Raw genomic sequence first — 22,063 nt, 5'->3', positions numbered from 1 at the left:
AGGAATGCCCTGTGGTGCCACAAAGTAAGGAAGTGCTCAGAATATGATGGAAGCATGCCCAAAAGACCCAGGAGCCAAGCTAAAGGAGTTCTCAGTGAACAAATCTGGCACAAATTAAGCAAAAAGTACATAATGATAGTAAAGTATTAAACCCCCTAGAATAAAATAAAATAAATATCTGTGAGTCTATACTGATACAACTAAATAATTGAATGAGTAAAAAAATAAATAGAGGAGAAGGGACAGCTCTTGTTTACAATAGAACCTCAGTTAGTAAATGTTGAAGGAATGGTGCAAGTACAAATCACCTACGGACAAGCACTACAGTAATAATTGTTACAAGCAAGAATCACTATTAGTGGATGCTAAAATTAGCATTGAAAAATGATATGAAACTTTGAGGAGAATATATTTGCACAGTCTCAAAATATCTCCCTGAATGGTACTTTTTAATTACAAGGAGGTAATAGTAACTTTACAGTGGAGAAATCTGGAAGACACCACATAAATCAAGTGATCAAAGTTAACATCACAGCACCAGAGTGTGTTCTATGGACATCATGCATCCCTTGATATGATACACTGAGACTGGCAGAACATTGCATCCACAGTATTCTTGCCAAAAGCCCATAACCTCAACCTAATCATGAGGAATCATGAGAAAAACCCAAATGGAGGGATATTTTGCAAAATGACAGGCCAGTACTCTTCTAAAATGACAAGGTCATGAAAGACAAAATAAAAATGAGAACCTGTCAATGATGAGAGAAGACTAAGGACAGGTAATGACTGAATGCAATGAAGGGTCCTGAATTGGATCCTGGATCAGAAAAGGACATCAGGGGGAAAACAGGTGACATGGGAAAAAGGTGTGTGGATTAGTTAATAGTATTGTATCAATGTTAAAATCCTGTTTCAACCATTGTCTATGGTTAAATAAGATATTAATATTAGGAGAAGCTGGGGAAATGGAATATGGAAACTCTGTATCCAATGTATGTAAGAATTTGTGTAAGGCTAAGCTCCTTCAAAATCAAGTTATTTTTGAAAAGAACAAGTGGACTAGTCTATAGGACAGGTTTAAATAGGCCACGAGACTTTTTAAAACATACAAGGAACAAAGTTCAAGGAGAAAACCAAATTTTAGTCCTAACTGCAAAGTTCTCAATCAGCCAGCTGACTAGACATTGCTATCCATCCCATCTCTTCCCTTGCAGATCAGGTGGCACTCTGCACATGGCCTCAGAGATCCACATGCCAGGCCCAGAGTGCCTTATTGAGAACATTAATGAGTGAATGTCAGTTAATCCAGAAATTGTGAAGATCCTGTCTGCCATTAAGCAGCCCATTCTGGTGGTGGCTATCGTGGACCTCTACCGCACAGGCAAATCCTACCTGATGAACAAGCTGGCTGGGAAGAAAAAGGGTGAGTGGCACTAGCAAAGCCCAGCCGAGTCCCTTCTGTCCACCTACACTCCCAGCATCAAGTTCAGTGATGCGAAAAGAGGAAGTTAGAGACCTGGGAGGAATATTGAAAGCTAACTTTCAATACAGTGATGGGCTTCTTACATTTACTCTGTGCTAGAAGATAAGAGTCAACTCTTCCTTACCACTTTGCCTTAATTTTCTCTTTAAAGTTTTATACTGAGTTTTATGCCTTTCTGGAAGGAGTAAGGTAGTAATAAAGAAAATTAATACAGATAATAATAAACAATAAAACATTTACTAAAATATATGTGGATTAACATCAAGATTATACTGATTTTTAAGGTAAAATAAATATTTCAGTTTGTACTGAATGTTCTAATTTCTCTCTTTTTCTGGTTGCAGTTAAGATCAATATTGATTATGTTTTCATCTGTCTCTTTAAACCTTGATTTTGTTGACTATTATCTCAATTTCAAGATCCATCTGCTATTAAAACTCCACCCTTTCTTAACCCCATGCCCCCTTGCAGGTTTTTCTCTGGACTCCACGGTGCAGTCTCACACAAAGGGCATCTGGATGTGGTGTGTGCCTCATCCCAAGAAGCCAGAACATACTCTAGTTCTGCTTGACACTGAGGGCCTGGGGGATGTAGAGAAGGTAAAAAATAAATCTTTTAAATCGTATTTATGTCAGATCAATAGCCCTCTTTGCACTATCATTTCCCACTCCTTGATTTGTGCTTCAAGTGTATCATACTAATGTATTATTTTCATTTATTTACTTGGCTGTGCTCAAGATTTGATCTCAGATCCAATTTGAAGCAAACCAAAGTGAGCCTTATGTGAGAAAAGTAAACACTGAGTATGAGAATGATGGGCTAAATTAAGAATTGTTGCATACCTTGGCCACACATATAAGCATTGAGAGTGGTCAGGAAGGCCCATTCGTAGGTTTGAAACCCATAAAATAATGGCTAATGACTTTTTAAGTCATTTTTCTTTCATATTGTAGGAAAATGTCTTGGTGAGGCTACTGAAGGGGCCTCTAAATCTGATAGTTTACAAACATATCTGACTTTTCAGAATGAGAACCCAGAAAGGTGGTGGGAATGGTGTTATTCACAGCTGTGCTGTTTGTAAGAGAAGCAAAGTATAAGGTCTGATGACAACTTCTTTGTAATACATTATTACTCTTGCTAAAGGGGCATATTTTAACTATTGTCTAAAAAGTTCCACACCATGACATGTCATGAGAACAGAAATAGGATCACAATCTCAGTTCAGGAGATAGGTTTGAATTCTATTACATGATCATAATAGCCACCACTATCTAGTGCTTATTTGCTTACACTCTCGTATGCAGTTATGTACAATGCCTAATTTAAATTTCACTACACCATGAATTTAAGGTTTTTATATAAATTCATGTACAGATGGATAAAAATTTGCATAGGGAAATGACTAATCTAAGTTTCCGGAGTTAAATAGAGACATCTGGGATCAGTCTCCGTCCATCTGAATTGAAATCATGTGCTCTAAGTTACTCTATGTGGTTTCTACAATGACTTCTAGGGAGACAACCAGAATGACTCCTGGATTTTTGCCCTGGCCGTTCTCCTGAGCAGCACCTTTTTATACAACAGCATGGGAAACATCAACCAGTAGGCCATGGACCAGCTGCAGAATCCATTTTGTGATCCAGACAACATGAAATCAAGGAAAGAACAGCTTTATTTTGTCACCAGTTACATTCGTGGGCAACTGCAGAAGAATTCAGGAGTCCCTTCTTTAATGAATCCCATTATGCTCACCATCCCAGTCTACCTCAATCACTGCCAGAAGCCCAAGCCTTTCTGGTCACACATTATCCTTAGACACTTAGCTGCACAAGGCTCTGTACAACCCCTATCTGACTTAATCCTGTTGGGTTACAATCTCCTCAGGAGCTTCCTGGGTGTAATCTGAAACTGACCTTAGTACCCGGAGGGCAGGGAGAGACCAAAGAAAATGGCAGATCAGACTGGCAGGTGGCAGGTTTAATAAGCAAGGGAATTTACTTAGAAGTGTTGTCTTAGGTGGCTGGAAGACAAATAGATTTCCACACCTACCCACCAAATTTTAAGTCTCTATAGAGACCTTACCTGGGCTCAGTCAGTACACAGTCCAGATGGTCTCAGCACCAATTACTATCTCAAGGCTGTGTCCTTGTGCAACTTCCAGCATGGGGAAGGCAAGCAGAGTGCATGTTCCAAGGACAGGGGAGAGGGTGAGCTGCCTGGGTCCAGCTCAGGGGTCAAAACTGCAGTCATGTTTGATGACCTCTCCCAACAAATCTCCATTGCCAAACCCTAAGCATCCTCTAGAACTCATGTGTCATTCAGGAAATCTTTATATCCTTATCATCATCTCTAAATAGTTCCTTCTGACTGAGTTCTATCTATACTCTGTGGACACTATTTCCCCCACAGACTTCTCAAGTGGTCTTAAGTGGTGATTTTTTCTCCCACACCTTGCATGTCATAGGTCCCAGGAAACTTAGGTAACCTCCTTGTTCCTTATCACAGCTTCCAGAGACTTTCTCATTCTTCTCCCATTAAAAAGAGAAACTCCTTCGAAACACATGTACTGAGACTACACTATCCTTTGGCGAAGTCATCTACCCACTTCCCTGTAAACACACTTTCATCTGTTAAATATTCTAGCTCCTAGTTCACTGTATTCTTAGAGACTTTAAAAACCAACAGACAGGGCTTCCCTGGTGGCGCAGTGGTTGAGAGTCCACCTGCCGATGCAGGGCACACAGGTTCGTGCCGCTGTCCGGGAAGATCCCACATGCCGCGGAGCGGCTGGGCCCGTGAGCTATAGCCGCTGAGCCTGCGCGTCCGGAGCCTGTGCTCCGCAACGGGAGAGGCCACAACAGTGAGAGGTCCGCGTACCGCAAACAAACAAACAAAAAAACCAAAAAACTTAGGATTCATCTTGGATGATTCCTTTCTTTATAACCTGCAAACTATTAGTCACAAGTCCTGTCAGCTCCACTGTCATAGGTATTTGCCCAGGCTGGCTAATTTCCACCACTTCCTCAGTGATAACTCCAGTCTAAACTTCCATCTTCTCTCCTCTGGGTTACCTCCTAACTGCCTAATGCTTCTCTCTGCTTATACTCTTGTCTCTTACAGATACAACACCAGCCAGAATGATCTTTTAAAAACAAACATCAGGTCATATTCCCTCTCAGCTCAAAGCTTCTCAATAGCTTCCCATTAAATTTAGATTAAAATTCAAACACTCTCTATGGCCTACAGGGCTTACGTAGTCTGGACCCTATCCATTCTAGGACTTCTGACCTAGCCATGCTGGTCTCCCTGCTATATGTTTGACACACTCAGTGATTTCCTATCTGAGGGTTTGCAGGAGCTATTTCCTCTTTCAGGAATGTTCCTCCAATGAGTTAGTGCATGGCTGGCTCCCTCAGTTCATTCAGATCTCTGCTCAATGATCATCTCAGGATGAATTTACCTGAACCACTACATAAAGCAGTACCACATGCAGACATACACAGTTATTCTCTAACCTTTAGCTTGGGTTCATTTTCCTTCAAGACAATTATTATCAAGACTCAGATTTTATTATATTTTTGTTTATTCATTTATCATCTATCTCCCTCACTAGAATGTGTATGGTAGAATTGTCGCACTCATTGCCATGTTATTGGTTCTATTGAGCAGTTGCTCAATAAATTGTGGAATGAATGAATAAACTAATTAAGAAAAATTATTTTAGATAAGCTTTGGGAGAAAATACAGCATAAAAGGTGCTACCCCTTTTCTGCAGTTTTCCTATGTTAGCATCTCAGCTATGTGACAGAACTGACAGATTGAATCAGGGCAAAATCCTCACCTGGTAAACATGAGGTCAAAAATCAGCTGACTGTGTGAGCTTCTTTCCAGACGTTGTGTGGACTCTGAGAGATTTCTCCCTGGAGCTGGAAGCAAATGGGCAACCCATCACTGCTGATGAGTACTAGAAGCTTTCACTGAAGCTAAAGCAAGGTTACTGGGCCTGATGGTTGGCTAACAAAAAAAGAGAAAACAGTATCACAATGACCATTTCTATGTAGGTGTTGAAAATTATAATTTCGTAACTTTGTTATCCTGGCTGTTCTGTTAGAGGAAATGAAACATTCTTTAGATGAATCAATTGGGTCTAATTTTAAGTTACCTCCTTCTTGGAGAAGAAAAGAAATTTCATTTCTCTATCCCTTTAATTTTTTGGTCTGATCCATGATTAGTTAATATTTACCTCTTAATATAGGATTTGTGCAGATTACTAAGTTGAAGGGTCATATATTTGAAGCAATCAGCCTGAAGTTGTACTACCTCGAATTTTCATTCCTCCAGGTACTGATAAAAGAACTAAAAGCTTTAATGAACCTCGGTTATGTATCCGAAAGTTCTTCCCAGAGAACAAGCGCTTCATCTTTGACCACCTTTCTCAGAGGAAGTACCTCACCCGCCTGGAGCAGCTACAGGAGGAAGATCTGAACCCTGAATTCAGAGAACAATTTGAAGACTTCTGCTTCTACATCCTCAGCCATCCCAAGGCCAAGACTCTCTCAGGGGGCATCACAGTCAATGGGCCTCACAAGTCCCTCTCACTGCCCATACTTGGACTTTCCTATTGCCCATTGTAGACGATAGAAGTGGGAACCATGAGGTTTACTTCTGACAAATACAGAGTCTAATGATGCCAAGGAAAACACACCACAAGTGTCATTTTGTGAATTTTATATGGGAACTAAAACTATTTCTGGTGTTATCTAATATTCACATGAGCAAGGTGAATAAAGGAAACAAACTAGAATCTAATCCTGGTGTAGTAACCTTCTCTACCAACTTCTCTCCTTATTTATGAAATTTCCTTCCAGGAGAGTTGTATGATTGACAAAGTCAGGAAAAGGCAAATACTCCATGTTTGCAAAGTTTTGCCACTAACCTTAACACAATTCTCTTGTTTATCAATGCAAAAAATATGTGAATTGGTTAGGAGTGCCTGCAATGCACCCACCACTGGGCATAATGGTGGATTAAAATATTTTAGCTCTATCTTCATTCTAGCACGGTGGGATCAAAAGGTACTAAAACAATTTATTTAACTCTAATGATAAACAGTGATAAGCACAATAAATTAAAATGATAGCTGCTTTGGATTTGAAGACAGAGAATACTTGTCTCTGAAAGTGACATGTAAAATGAGAACTTGAAAATGAGTAGGAGTTAATTAGAAGAACAGTTCGAATAGCTTTGCAGACAGAGATAATACCACATGAGAAGTTCTAAGACAGTAAAGATCTCTGTGACTTCAAGAATGTAAAAGAAAGTACGATTTGAACAAGAGTAGAGCGAATAACAGTGGCGTCATGGTTGCAGAAGTATTCAGGGAACCATACCTAAAAGGATTGGTTACGTTTATACTTAAAAAAATCCTTCTGAGTATTTTGTAGATACCATGTTGGAGGGATGTACATGAAGCAATGAGAAGATGAATGATACTGCAATATTTTAATAATAAATAGGGATTATGCTAGGCTAAGACAGCGGCAATTGAGATTGTCAACATGGACAGAATCCACACATATTTTGAATGTCAAATCCATAAACCTTGATAATGGAGGGCATATGGGCGTGGTGTGTGGAAGGAATGATAAGGAAGTGTCAAGTCCGACTCCAGAGTTCTGAGCTTAAGCAACTGCTTGAACAGATGTCATTTACTAAAAGAAATACCTGGAGGAAGAATAGTATTCCAGAGTTGGTGAAGTTGTTTAGATTTGGATCATTTAGTATTGATTTTTCTCTGATGTATACAAGAAGGAGTATCATCCAGATATTTCAATACACAAATCGAAAGCTTAAAAATCAACTCAAAGCAGGAAATAAAAATATAGATGGCACTACTTAAAACTATAGAAAGAGAAGGCCCAGGACTGAGTGCCCAAAAACTGCTAGTTGTCTTTTTTTAATAGAAGAACAGTTGATTTACAATGTTTCAGGTGTACATTCAGTTATATCATATATAGATATATACATATATGCATATAAGTGTGATACTGATATATATATATATATATATATATATATATATATATATATATATATACTTTTTCAGATCCTTTTCCATTATAAGTTATTTTAAGACATTGAATACAGTTCCCTGTGCTGTACAGTAGGTCCTTGTTGTTTATCAACTTTAAATGTAGTACTGTGTATCTGTTTATCCCAAATTCCTAATTCATTCCTCCTCTCCCTTCCCCTTTGGTAACCATAAGTTTGTTTTCTCTGTCTGTGAGTCTATTTCTGTTTTGTAAATAAGTTCATTTGTATCATTTTTTAAGATTCATCATATAAGTGATATCATATGATATTTGTCTTTCTCTGTCTGACTTACCTCACTTAATATGATAACCTCTCAGTCCATCCATGTTGCTGCAAATGGCATTATTTCATTTTTATTGCTGAGTAATATTTCATTGTATATATGTACCACATCTTCTTTATCCATTCATCTGTTAATGGACATTTAGGTTGCTTCCATGTCTTGGCTATTGTAAATAGTGCTACTATGAATATTGGGGTGCATGTATCTTTTTGAATTACAGTTTTCTCTGGATATACACCCAGAAGTAGTATTGCAGGATCATAAAATAACTCTATTTTTAGTTTTTTAAGGAACCTCCATACTGTTCTCCATAGTGGTTGCACCAATTTACATTCCCACCAGCAATGTAGAAGGATCCCCTTTTCTCCGCACCATCTCCAACATTTGTTACTTGTAGACTTTTTGATGATGGCCATTCTGACCAGTGTGAGGTGATACATTATTGTAACCAAAAACTGGTAGTTGTAGGGTGATCAACAACTCCAGTTTGCCCGAGGCTGGCATTTCCTGGTATATGAGATTTTCAATGCTAAAACCATAAATCCCTGGCAAATGTGGATGAATTGATCATACTGCATGGAGCTTGGATGAGAGACTATCTAGAAAGATCCTTTTATTTAGGCCAGACCCAGGACTAGTGGCCTGTACCACGTGTACCGCTACACTCACACACACAAATGCTTGTGTATGCTAAATTGTCTCCTTGACCTTTTTTATATATTAGAAGGGAGATACAGTACAGTATATAAAAGGGAGATACAGTAAGGCTAAGAAAAGATCAAGACTTACTATCTTGTCCCCAAAATATCCTTACTCTAACCCATTCATTCCAACATCTTCCATTTGGGTGAGGGAAGGAGGAGGAAAGGGAAGATTTAAACTCCTCTAAAACTAGAGGTTAACAAAATATTCCATCACTATTCTTCTCAAAAAATCCTTAAAACTATTGTTTGTGACACTTGAAAAACATTAAAAAAATACTCTAGCCGTTGATACAAAATAATAAAATTTATATGCTCAGGACTAAATGAAATACAGTTGTTCCTCTCTCTCTCACCAACTAATAGTCACTATTTTTTAAAATTCTCTTTTGTAGGTCTAGAGAGCCTGGTGCTGACCTACATCAATGCCATCAGTAATGGGGATCTGCCCTGCATGGAGAATGCAGTCTTGGCCTTGGCCAAGATCGAGAACTCAGCCGCAGTGCAAAAGGTCATTGCCCACTATGACCAGTGGATGGGCCAGAAGGTGCAGCTGCCCACGGAAACCCTCCAGGAGCTTCTGGACCTGCACAGGGCCAGTGAGAAAGAGGCCACTGAAGTCTTGAAGAACTCTTTCAAGGATGTGGACCGAGTGTTACAGAAAAAATTAGGGGTATATTTGCTATTCTGGTTAATGAGAGGCAGAAAAATCTGGGCCTTTCTTGATATAAGTAGTCCTCCCAAAGACAGCAGACCTCAGTTATGTGAACTCATTTGCAATCTTTACTGAAAGAATAGACTTCCCTTAGACTTAGTCCTAGAGACTATGGTACCATGACCAACTATGGTTATTACAGATATTCTCTTCTGTTAATTTCCACCCTATGGATGCCATATTTTAAGCAAAAAGTAAACTGCAAAATTGTATTTACATAAGATTATTTTAATTTATTTTTTCATTTAAAGTTAGTCAAAGACACAGTGCTTTCGTGTTCCCTGCTAATTATCCAGGAGGATTCACTTCTTTGTGAAAACCCTAAAAACGTATTGTGTTTAATGTAAAGCAACAGTAAAATATTCAGAAAGACAGGGAAGAGAAATCAATTATAAGAATGCTATTTGAGGACTCAAGTCTGAGTCCTTCCAAGTTAAGGAAGGGTTGTTGTATGACAAATAATCACTTGACAGGTGACAATCCCTTCTCTGGCTTGCAGGGCAGGAGTTTTCAAATTACATCTTCCTGCTTTCAGGGGTTCTGATGAAACTAAATAGTGAAGGTCAGCAGACAATGGACATCTTTCTAGACTAAAGAAACACTTGATATACAAGTTCTCTTCAATAATTTGATGTAGGTAAAAATGCTGTTTGTTAGGCTTTCTCCATACAGAAAATACCTGCAGTACAATCTCCATTACCTTCGTTAGCCTTGTATTGAGAAAATATGCAAAAGTATTATCATTTTAAAGAATGTACCACTAATCATTGACCCTTTTGAGCACTCATGAAAAAGTCACTGGTTTAATACTTTGCACCACTGCATATAATCCTGACGTGGAATCTATGACATAGATAAAATTTCCTGTGTTTTACAAAAACGAAACCTCATTTCATGAAAGTTGAATGTCACTAAGTCACGAAGTGGTGGAACCAGGAACTCCCTGCAAGCCTGTCTTACTGAACATTTGTGTGGTAAACTATTCCTGAATTAGGGACTTGAAAAGAGAAGTTTCTATATGGAAAAGCGTCTATGCTTTGAGAATCATTCTCTGAAGCTAAAAAAGCATGGGGAAAAAGCTTCAGATAATCACAAAGAGAAGTAGATGTATTTTTTTAAACCAGCGCTCTATTTAGGGGTATTCTAGAATCTCCCAGCATGGTGAGAGGTGTGTAATGTTTATATGCCACATTCTCTGCAGAAGAAGCATTTCCCAGTAATCTGTGTGTGGTTAACAACCTCATAATGGCTTACTGTACCTTCTGTACTATTTTTTCACTTCACAGGAAGGGTTAGAAGCAAAGTGAGATGACTTTTGTAAGCAGAACATGAAAGCATCCTCAGTTTATTGCATGGCTTTAATTCAGGATATTTTTGGCCCTGTATATGAAGATGTGAAGCAAGGAATATTTTCTAAACCAGGAGGTTATCATCTGTATTTGGAAGAAGGAGGAGCTAAAGGATAACTACTACCAGCCCCCCCGAAAGGGGATACAGGTAAACTACCTACTGAGTACCATTTCTGGGGACTTGCTGAGGTGACACTTTCAAACTACAGTGGAATCAACCAAAATGTGATTGGCAAACAGTGCCTGCGCTTTTCATTGATCAATTCACTGATTTATCCAATAGGAGAGACTACCATGGGATGAATAACAGATTCCTTCTTGGAAGCACAGATGGAGCCCCCCCAAAATGTTTGTAGAATTTCTTCAATAATGTAGTCATTCAATCATCGAACAATTATCTACTTAGTCCTGACTATATGCTAGACCTTGTCAAATTTCTGTGGTTAGTGCAATTAAAAGAAAACAAGTTCTTTCAAAGTACCAGCAATCAACAAATTATAGCTTACAGAAAAAACTAATAATTATAAGAGTTAACACATATAGACCTTATTTTGCTTCAGGAAACAAATGGGCTTAACTCGTTCAATCCTCATAACACCCCTATGAAGTACATGTTATTAATGTCCTCATTTTATAAATAAGAAAATTGAGGCACAGGGAAGTAAAATAACTCATCTAAAATGTACAGGTAATAAGTGGTACAGCTGGAATAGAAATACTTGTAGCAGACTCTCTGCTCTTAACTATACTTCTGTGCTGGTATACTCAGGTTATATCAGTTAGAATTAGGTTTGGGTACATATTATTTAAAAATAAAATAAAACAAGACAAGAGTGGCTTAAAAAGGACAAAATTTTCTTTCTGTTTTATATACAAGAAGTACGGCAGAGGGAGTCCATGCTGCTATGACAACTCCACAATCACCCTGTTCCCAGGCCCCTTCTTTGCTCTGCTCCAACACCTTAGCACCCAGCCTCCACCTTCAAGGTCAACTTATGGTCTAAGATGGCTACTGGAGTTTCACCCAGTACTTCCATATTACAGATGGAAAGAAAAGGGAAAAACAGAAGAGTTAAAAGTCTCTGGGTCAACTCTCTTTAAGGCGATCTGCAAAAGGTACTATATAACATTCCACATAAGTGGTATTAGCTATATTTTAATCATACAGTCACTTCAGCTACCGGGAGGTTGACTAGAAAGTGCAACATTTTATCAAGGCCCACAATGTGCCCTGGTGGAAAAAATTAAGCGTCCTGTTAATAAGGCAAAGGAGAGAATAATACTAGAGTGACTCTAGAAGTCACTATCACAGTGAAAAAAGTGCCCTGAAGAAACACAAAGTAGACTACAGGCATGGGAGGGGAAGGATATGTGGTACTATTTTATATGTAGGTTTTTAGAGAAGGCCTCTATCGTGGGGTACTGTTTCAGCAGAATCTTCAAAGGAGTCAGGGAGTGAGCCAAGTGGGCATCTAGAGGATGAAAATTTCAAACAACAGAAACACCCAGAAGGATAAATTGGTTGATGTTCTAGGAATGGCAGGAAATGCATTAAGAAGGCAGTGAGCAAAGGAAGAGGTGGCAGGAGGTGAGGTCAGAGAGATGCTCAGAGGCCAGGTGCTAAACAAAGTAGTATCCTGGAGGCCACTGAGAGAAGTTTCAATTTTACTTGGAAGGAGTTGGAAAATCAGCAGAGGATTTGGTGCATCAAAGTGAAGTGATCTTTCTTAAAGTAATATAACACAACACTAGCTGCCTTGAGGAAAACAGGCTATAGGGGAGCAAGAGTGGAAGGAAGTAGGGACACAAATTATGAAGCTAATGTCATGGTCCAGGCAAGAAGTGATGATGTCTTGGACCAGGGTGTCGGGAGGAGAAGGTGACAATCGATGGGCCCTGGCTGGTTTTATTTTGAAGTCAGAGCAAACATCATTAACTGATGATGGTACCTGGGATTTGTGAGGGAAAAAAAAAAACAAAAACATAAAGGATAACCATAAGGTTTTTAACTCATACAATTAGAAGACAAGATTTGCTAATTAAATTACTAAAATTGGGGTGACTGAGAATGAAGCAAGTTTGAAGGTGGATCCGGAGTTGGGTTTTAAGAAAGCTTAGTTTGAAAAGGTATTTAAATTTTAAAATGGGTGGTAAAATGAAGTTGAATTAAGAGATGTACTGCTAGGTTTTACTTTAACCCATAGTCTCTATTTCCTAATTCTAACTTCTGCATCAATAAGCAGAAGAGACACTGAAGAAATCTTTGGATTCCAAGGAAGGTGTGGCTGATGCACTTCAACATACTGATCAGTCACTTACGGAAAAAGAAAAAGATTGAAGGTGAGAATAACTGAAAACCCTCTACATAGTTGGAAAGTGCTAGAAATGTTAATGTTAGCCACATTAGTCCACCTGGAATATTACTATAGAGCAAAAAATAGCAAGTATAGTTCATAGTTTTAGGGGATTCTTTTCTTAACTAATATTTATGTCAATCTTTCCTCTGATTCCTCAGTGCAAAAATGACCACAAGAAGTTTTCTTCATGAAATAAGCAAACAAGCAAAAAGGGTGAAAGTAAAAATAAAGCTATAACAATAAATTAAGATCCTCATATTTCTCCGCTTATTTTTCTTCTAACGTGGAATGTATAAAGTCTAAAATTGCAGAAGCTGCAAACAAAATGTTGGAGGAAATGCAAAAGAAGAATGACCAGATGATGCAAGAGAGAGAAAACAGTTATCAGGGACATGTGAAAGAACTGACTGAGAAGATGGAAAAGGAGAGGGCCCAGTTAATGGCAGAGCAAGAGAGGGTTCTAGCCCTAAACTTCAGGTATCCAATTGTGTCATCTCCATTCTTTCTACCGTTGTGCTGAATAAAAAACACTGCTTAGAATTTAGAGTGTTAGGTCAGTTGAAGGACTTTTCTAGCCCGAACACTAGTAGGCATTTCATTCTCTTATTGCTTCTACCCCTGACCATCTCTGGTTACTAAAGGCTATCTACTTGCAGGATAAAATCTCATAGAATCCTTCATTATTAAATCACTAATAAACCATAGCTATTCATTGCCAGGCACTGCACAGTGGCTTTACAGATATTCTGTGAGCAAATCCGTACATTATGTTATGGGTACCATTATATTGTCATTTTTCAAAAGAGGAAATGGTCATTTCAGAGATATAACTTTATGTCTGGAAGTGCCCTAATGAGTAGGAAGACTTCATGACCGTCTACACAATTAACCACAGAATTAAATACCTAGGCTGCCAGTACCTTCCTGTTCTCCAGGCCCTACTCCAAGTCTATGCAGAGTCAGGATGTCTACGCAGCAATACAGTATCGACCAGTGCAGGTTTGATCTTCTCAGCTTATTTCTGTTACCTCTGCCACCAAATTTTGGAGACTTGTAATAAATTCCATGATCAAAACTCTGCTGTGGGGCTTCCCGGGTGGCGCAGTGGTTGAGAGTCCGCCTGCCGATGCAGGGAACACGGGTTCGTGCCCCGGTCTGGGAAGTTCCCACATGCCGCGGAGTGGCTGGGCCCGTGAGCCATGGCCGCTGAGCCTGCGCGTCCGGAGCCTGTGCTCCACAATGGGAGAGGCCACAACAGTGAGAGGCCCGCGTACGAAAAAAAAAAAAAATGCTGTTCGTCCATCTTTCTTCCTTCTTAGATAAGTATTTGGGAGTCCACACTACATAAATTAGAGTTGAAGTGGAAAAAGACAGTTTTTCCTGAAAGACTGCATTGCATCAGGGTAAAGGAAGCCAAAAAAAAAAAAAAATTCTGGGTCACTAATATTTTAGAAACTATGAGAACAATTCTTCAGCTAAAGAAAGCTCAGAAAAATTTTGACAGGCATAGGAGACCCAAGAAACAGTGATATAATGGAAATTAAGGGAGGAAAAGATTTCAAAAACAAGTTTCAAAACCCCTAAGGGATTAATATAGGTATAATTTAGCAAGTGTGAGAAATGTTTTAAGTTGTGTGAGTTCAGTCTCCACTTTCCCTTTTAGGAACAGGAATGACTTCTCCTGGAGGGATTCCAAAAGGAGAGCAAGAAACTTCTTAAAGAGATGAATGCTATCCAGATGAGATACAGGGAATCATTCCCAAGGTGTAACATACTCTAAAAATCTAAGGAACGTAATTTCCTAACCAGCTCCCATCTGTTAAGAGCAAGTTGAATGAGCAACTTCAAGACGTCAAACAATTGCCACTAAACTAAACTTGAAATTATAAGATTTATTTTCATTGAGGTGTAAAGTTTGCAAAGATGAAGTAAAGTGTGAAGGCAGTGTTTTACCTACAGTGATTCAATTCATGCTTAAATATAGTACAAATAATTAGTATGATCCCTCACTAGAACCTATATTTGAAATCATGCATATTGGCTCTAGAGAGACTTTTAATTATGTAATAGGGATACATTTATATCCAATTTAGAAATATCAGATGTGTTCTGTTCAGGGTAGACTTTTTCCCCACACATACACCACCCCTCTGGATATCCTCAGCATCATGCTCTTACTCAACAGTTTATTTTGGTCCTGGGATAGAGTTGGAGTGCTGTGTACACAGGAAAAATCTGATGGGAGAGAACAAAGCCGTGGAGCATAGCCAAGTGGTCATTGGGTCACATGATGGCTTCCAGTAAGGGAGATCTGGGACAATTAACGTCAGGGTGCAGATGGTGTACAGTTCTCCATTGGGTGGAGGCTCTGCATTGCTGTGGTCACTGATAGGACTCCTGGACACTATTAAGGGAAGTGCTTACGCCTGTGCAAAATAGATTTATGAGTGGATGTTCAACTTCTCTGTCTATAAAATCCCTCTAGATAATTACTGTCTCATTTCTAGGCCACCCAACATCTCTCTCTTCTCTCTTTTTCTTAGTTCCCTCCCTCCATAGATCCAAGAATAACTTTTACAATCAAAAAAAGGGAACTTTAGCTCAAAATACATTCCTTTCCATTCCCCTAAGAATCATAACTATAATCCTTCAAAACCTAAAACTTGACCCCATTTTTCTTTCTTCCCCTCTGCTGTGACATCACACCCTGGGAGCCACTCAGGGTAAATGTCTAGCATGGAAGGACAAGAAACAGAGGAAAAATAAAAAAACAAGTCATTAATACAAAAATATTAACCTACCACAATTGTTTCAGGATATGTATCACTTAAGGTTCATATTGCAACCAACAGAATCTTCTCAGTAACTTAAACAGAAAGGAAATTGATTTTTAAGTTTGGTAGGTAGTAAACAGATTCTCCAGGATGGCAAGAGAGCCAAACTCTACTGCTGTTTCACCAAAAATAATACCAACCACACAGTGAAGGTATCTCAAGAGAAAACAGCACATCCATTACCACCTGGCATAATAGTCTCAGATCACATGACAGAAGCTCCACCAATGTCGGCTCTGAGTATATGGATGCCTCCAACTTCATATCTGCAGTAAACAAACTCCCCATGAAAAGTTGCATTTTGGGCTGCTCACATTTCCATCTCAGTCTCACAAAGGTGTGTCTGCTTGACAGAATATAAACCACATGCTTCCCCAATGGAGAGTCTGGGAATGAGAGTTGTCTATCTTCCACTTTGGAGATTACAGTCTCATAATATGAGCAATTTCCGTCCATGTTAGTGTCAACTGACTCTTCTAGGTAGATCTCTGGAGAACCAGAGTTTTTATTATTAGGAATAATAAAAACTCAACCGTATTGTCATGTACATCACATAAAACACTCACTTTTTTTACCATGATATGTCAATATTCTTTTTAACTTTTCCTCTATTGTTTTGTAAGTCATACACTTTAGTTTGTTAACATTTCTTAGGTTACTCTTATCTTTCAACAGTCATACTTAAAAAAACCTTAAAAGGAGTATAAAACAAATATACCACTGTAACACACATAACATCTAACATATAATTTTGTTTGAATTTAAGCTGTATCTTATTTTCACTCCTTAAATTATATATTGTTCTTTTTAAATGGTTAATATTTTGTACCTAGTTCTGTGTAAGCAAAAACCAACTTTATTTTTTCAATAATATGTTCCTCTAAATTACTTTATTGGGTCATTCTTTCCTGTCATTAGTTAATTAGTCACTTTCAGATTAATGAATAGTCCTTTTTTCAAAATAAAATAAAATTCATCTTGATATAAATTTTAAAATATCCCTTTCAAATTTGATTCAAAGTTTCTCCTCTTTCTTCCATCTTGCCCTCAGATCCCACTTATCCACACACCCAGGAATAAGGCAAGAATACCCACTCTCACCGTATCTACTCAACATAGTACTAGAAGTCCTGTTCAGAGCAATTAGTCAAGCAAAAGAAATAAACAGCATCCAAAATGGGAAGGAAGAAGTAGAATTGTCCCTGTTGGCAAATGAAATGATCTTATATACATAATTCCCTAAAGACTCAATTTAAAAAAACCGGATAGATCAAATTACCAATGGCATTTTTTACAGAACTAGTACAAATAATTTTTAAATTTGTATGGAGACACAAAAGACCCTGAGTAGCCAAAGCAATCTTGAGGGAAAAAAACAGAGCTGGAGGAATCAGACTCCCTGATTTCAGACTATACTACAAAGTTACAGTAATCAAGACAATATGGCACAAAAACAGAAATACTGATCAATGGAACAGGATAGAAAGCCCAGAGAAAAACCCACGCACCTATGGTCACCTAATCTATGACAATTAGGCTAGAATATACAAAGGAGAAAAGACAGTCTCTTCAATAAGTGGTGCTGGGAAAACTGGACAGCTACATTTTAAAGAATGAAATTAGAACACTCCCTAACACCATACACAAAAATAAACTCAAAATGGATTAAAGACCTAAATGTAAGACCAGAAACTATAAAACTCTTAGAGGAAAACAGGAAGAACACTCTGTGACATAAATCACAGCAAGATCCTTTTTGACCTTCCTCCTAGAGAAATGGAAATAAAAACACAAATAAACAAATGGGACTTAATGGAACTTAAAAGCTTTTGCACAGCAAAGGAAACTATAAACAAGACGAAAAGACAACCCTCAGAATGGGAGAAAATATTTGCAAATGAATCAACAGACAATGGATTAATCTCCAAATTGAGCAGCTCTTGCAGCTCAATATTAAAAAAAACCCAAACAACCCAATCAAAAATGGGCAGAAGACCTAAATCAACATTTCTCCAAAGAAGACATACAGATGGCCAAGAGGCACATGAAAAGCTGCTCAACATCACTAATTATTAGAGAAATGCAAATCAAAACTACAATGAGGTATCACCTCACACCAGTTAGAAAGGTCATCATCAAAACATCTACAAACAACAAATGCTGGAGAGTGTGTGCAGAAAAGGGAACCCTCTTGCACTGTTGGTGGGAATGTAAATTGATACAGCCACTATGGAGAACAGTACGGAGGTTCCTTAAAAAACTAAAAATAGGGCTTCCCTGGTGGTGCAGTGGTTGGGAGTCCGCCTGCCGATGCAGGGGACACGGGTTCATGCCCCAGTCCAGGAAGATCCCACATGCCGCAGAGCATCTGTGCCCGTGAGCCATGGCTGCTGAGCCTGCACATCCGGAGCCTGTGTTCCGCAACGGGAGAGGCCACAACAGTGAGAGGCCTGCATACTGCAAAAAAAACAAAAACAAAAAAAAACTAAAAATAGAATTACCATATGACCCAGCAATCCCACTATTGGGCATATACCCAGAGAAAACCATAATTCAAAAAGACACATGCAACCCAATGTTCATTGCAGCACTATTTACAATAGCCAGGTCATGGAAGCAACCTAAATGTCCATCAACAGAGGAATGGATAAAGAAAATGTGGTAATATATACGATGGAATATTACTCAGTCATAAAAAGGAACGAAATTAAGTCATTTGTAGAGATGTGGATGGGCTTAGAGACTGTCATACAGAGTGAAGTAAGTCAGAAAGGGAAAAACAAATATTGTATATTAATGTATATATGTGGAATCTAGAAAAATGGTACAGATGAACCAGTCTGCAAAGTAGAAATAGAGATACAGATGTAGAGAATAAATGTATGGACTCCAAGGGAGGAAAGCGGGTGGTGGTGGTGGTGGTGGTGGGATGAACCGGGAGATTGGGATTGACATATATACACTAATATGTATAAAATAGATAAGTAATAGGAACCTGTTGTACAAAAAAATAAATAAAATTCAAAAGAAAACAGTAAAAAAAACATATATAACAAATACAAGAATTAAGTCTCAGAATACAAAAGCAACATTAAAAATCAGTTGCATTTCCATGCACTAACAATAAATTACCTGAAAATGAAATTAAAAAAACAATCCCAATTATAATAGCATCAAAAAGAATACAGTTAACCAAGGAGGTGAAAGACTTGAATACTGGAACCTACAAAATATTGATAAAAGAAAGTAAAAAAGACACAAATGCAAAAACATCCTATGTTCAAGGATTGGAAAAATTAATATTGTTAAAATATTCTTACAAAACAAAGTGATCTACAGATTCAATGTCATCTCTATCAAAATTCTGATAGTATTTTTTACAAAAATAGAAAAAGCAATTCTACAATTCATATACAACCACAAAAGACCTCAAATAGCCACAGCAATCCTAAGAAAGAAGAACAAAGCTGGATGCATCATAGTTCCTGATTTTAGAACATATTACAAAGCTACACAATTCACAACAGTGTGGGACTGGCATGAAGAGAACATGTAGACCAATGGAACAAAATAGAAAGCCCAAAAATAAATCCACACATATATAATCAAGTGATCTTTGACAAGGTTGCCAATAATACACAATGGGAAAATGATAATCTCTTCCACAAATGATGTTGGAGATCATAGAGAACCACATTTAAAAGAATGAATTTGGACCCTTTTCTTACACCATAAACAAAAATCAATTCAACGTGAAATAAAGATTTAAATGGGAGACCTGTAATTGTTAAACTCCTAAAACAAAACATAAAGTTTCACAACATTGGTTTTGGCAAGATTTCATAGCTATGACACGAAAATCATAGGCAACAAAAACAAAAATAAATAATTGGGACTACATCAAGCTAAAAAGCTTCTGTACAGTAAAGAAAATAATAAACAGAGTGAAAAGGCAGCCTATAGAATAGTAGAAAGTATTTCCAAACAGTATACCAATAAGGGGTTAACCTCCAAAATATATAAGAACTCTTACAACTAAATAGCAAAAAAACTACTAACCCAATAGAAAAATGGCCTAAGAACTTAAGTAGACAGTTCTCCAAAGATGTACAAATGGCCAACAAGTATATGAAAAAATATACAACATCACAAATTATTAGGGAAATATAAATCAAAAGCACAATGAAATATCACCTTATACCTGTTAGAATGGCTGTTATCAAAAAAACAAAAGACAGCAAATGTTGGTGAGACTGTGAAGAAAAGAAAACTCTTGCACACCATTGGCAGGAATACAAAATGTCTCAGCACTATGGAAAACAGTGTGGTTTATCTTCAAAAAATTCGAAGTAGAGCTACCATATGATCCAGCAATCCCACTTCTCATTATTTACCTGAAAGAGTTGAAATAAGGACATCAAAGTGGTGTCAGCAGTCCCATGTTCATTGCAGCACTGTTCACAATAAACAATTGTGGAAATATCTAAATGGCCATAAACAGATTAGTGGATAAAGAAAAGGTGGTATATGCATGCAATGGAATGCTATTTAGTCTTTTAAAAAAGGAGGAAATTTTGCAATATGGAACAACGTGAATGAATCTTGAGGACATTATGAAATGTCCAGTCAAATGAAATAATCCAGTCACAGTGAGGCAAATATTGCATGATTATTGCATGATTGCATGATTCACTTATATGAGGTATCAAAAATATTCAAATTCATAGAATCAAAGAGTAGAATGGTGATGCCATGCACTGTAGGGAGGGGGAAATTGGAAGTTACCAATCAATGAGTATAAAGTTTCAGGTGAGCAAGAGGAATACGTTCTAGGAATCTGCTGCACAGTATCGTTTCTATAGTAAACAATAATGTATTGTACACATAAAAAATAGTAAGAGGGTAGATCTCATGTTAAGTGCTCTTACCACATAAAATAAAATTTTAAAAAATGAAATGTAGAATAGGTGTTATGGACTGAACTGTGTCCCGCCCCTGAAAATTCATGTGTTGAAGCCTTAATCCCCAATGTCACTCCCGTAGGAAATAAGGCCTTTAGGGAGATAAGGTTAAATAAGGTCATAGTCTAGGGCTGCAGTCTGACAGGGGTAGTGAACTTCTAAGAGAAAAAGAGAGCCTGAAGCCCTCTCTTTCTCTCTCTCTCTCTCTCTCTCAATCTCTCAGCACACCCAGAGGAAAGGTCATATGAAGACACAGCAAGAAAATAACCATCTTCAAGCCAGGAAGACAGACCCCATCAGAAACCAACTCTGACAGCACCTTGATCTTGGGCTTCTAGCCTCCAGAACTGTGAGAAATAGATGTCTTTGTTGGTTAAGCCAACCAGTATGTGGAACTTTGCTACGGTAACTCAAGCAGACTAATACATAAGATACAAACAATAAATGCTGGAGATGGTGTGGAGAAAAGGGAACCCTCATGCATTGTTGGTGGGGAGTATAAATTGATACAGCCACTATGGAAAACAGTATGGAGATTCCTTAAAAAACTAAAAATAGAACTACCATATGACCCAGCAGTCCCACTACTGGGCATGTACACAGAGAAAACCATAGTTCAAAAAGATGCTTGCACCCCAATGTTCACTGCAGCACTATTTACCATAGTCAGGACATGGAAGCAACTTAAATGTCTATTAACAGAGAAATGGATGAAGAAGATGTGGTACATATATACAGTGGAATATTACTCAGCCACAGAAAAGAATGAAACTGGGTCATTTGTAGAGATGTGGATGGACCTAGAGACTGTCAGACAGAGTGAAGTAAGTCAGAAAGAAAAACAAATATCGTGTATTGACGCATATATGTGGAATCTAGAAAAATGGTATAGATCATCCTGTTTGCAAAGCAGAAATAATGACATAGACATAGAGAACAAATGTATGGATACCAAGGGAGAAAGGGAGGGTGGGAGGAATTGGGAGATTGAGATTGACACATATACACAATTGATACTATGTATAAAATAGATAACAAAAGACTACATACCTATAGCACAGGGAACTCTACTTAAGGCACTGTGGTGAACTCAATGGGAAGGAAGTTCAAAAGGGAGGGGATATAGATATATGTATGGCTAATTCATTTTGCTGTACAATAGAAATTCATACAATGTTGTAAAGCAGCTATACTCCAATAAATAGAACTACCATATGACCCAGCAATCCCACTACTAGGTATATACCCTGAGGAAACCAGAATTCAGAAAGAGTCATGTACCAA

General features: G+C 38.0%; 1 protein-coding gene across 1 annotated transcript; it reads left to right on the top strand.

Annotated features, from left to right (window-relative positions):
* Window positions 1-1,236: 1,236 nt before the first annotated feature.
* LOC103090805 (interferon-induced guanylate-binding protein 2) lies at window positions 1,237-14,764 on the top strand. Its single transcript, XM_007468509.1, is given in 13 exon segments — window positions 1,237-1,426; window positions 1,958-2,085; window positions 3,000-3,109; window positions 5,284-5,345; window positions 5,348-5,479; window positions 5,828-6,070; window positions 8,959-9,236; window positions 10,565-10,713; window positions 10,715-10,775; window position 12,490; window positions 12,868-12,964; window positions 13,264-13,471; window positions 14,648-14,764. Coding segments are annotated over 13 exon segments (1,776 nt in total).
* Window positions 14,765-22,063: the final 7,299 nt, after the last annotated feature.

The sequence above is a fragment of the Lipotes vexillifer genome, unplaced genomic scaffold (genome assembly GCF_000442215.2).
Source record: "Lipotes vexillifer unplaced genomic scaffold, Lipotes_vexillifer_v1.1 scaffold490, whole genome shotgun sequence".
Classification (NCBI taxonomy): domain Eukaryota; kingdom Metazoa; phylum Chordata; class Mammalia; order Artiodactyla; family Lipotidae; genus Lipotes; species Lipotes vexillifer.
Note: the sequence above shows the minus strand (reverse complement) of the source record. Positions and strands in the feature narration are given on the sequence as shown.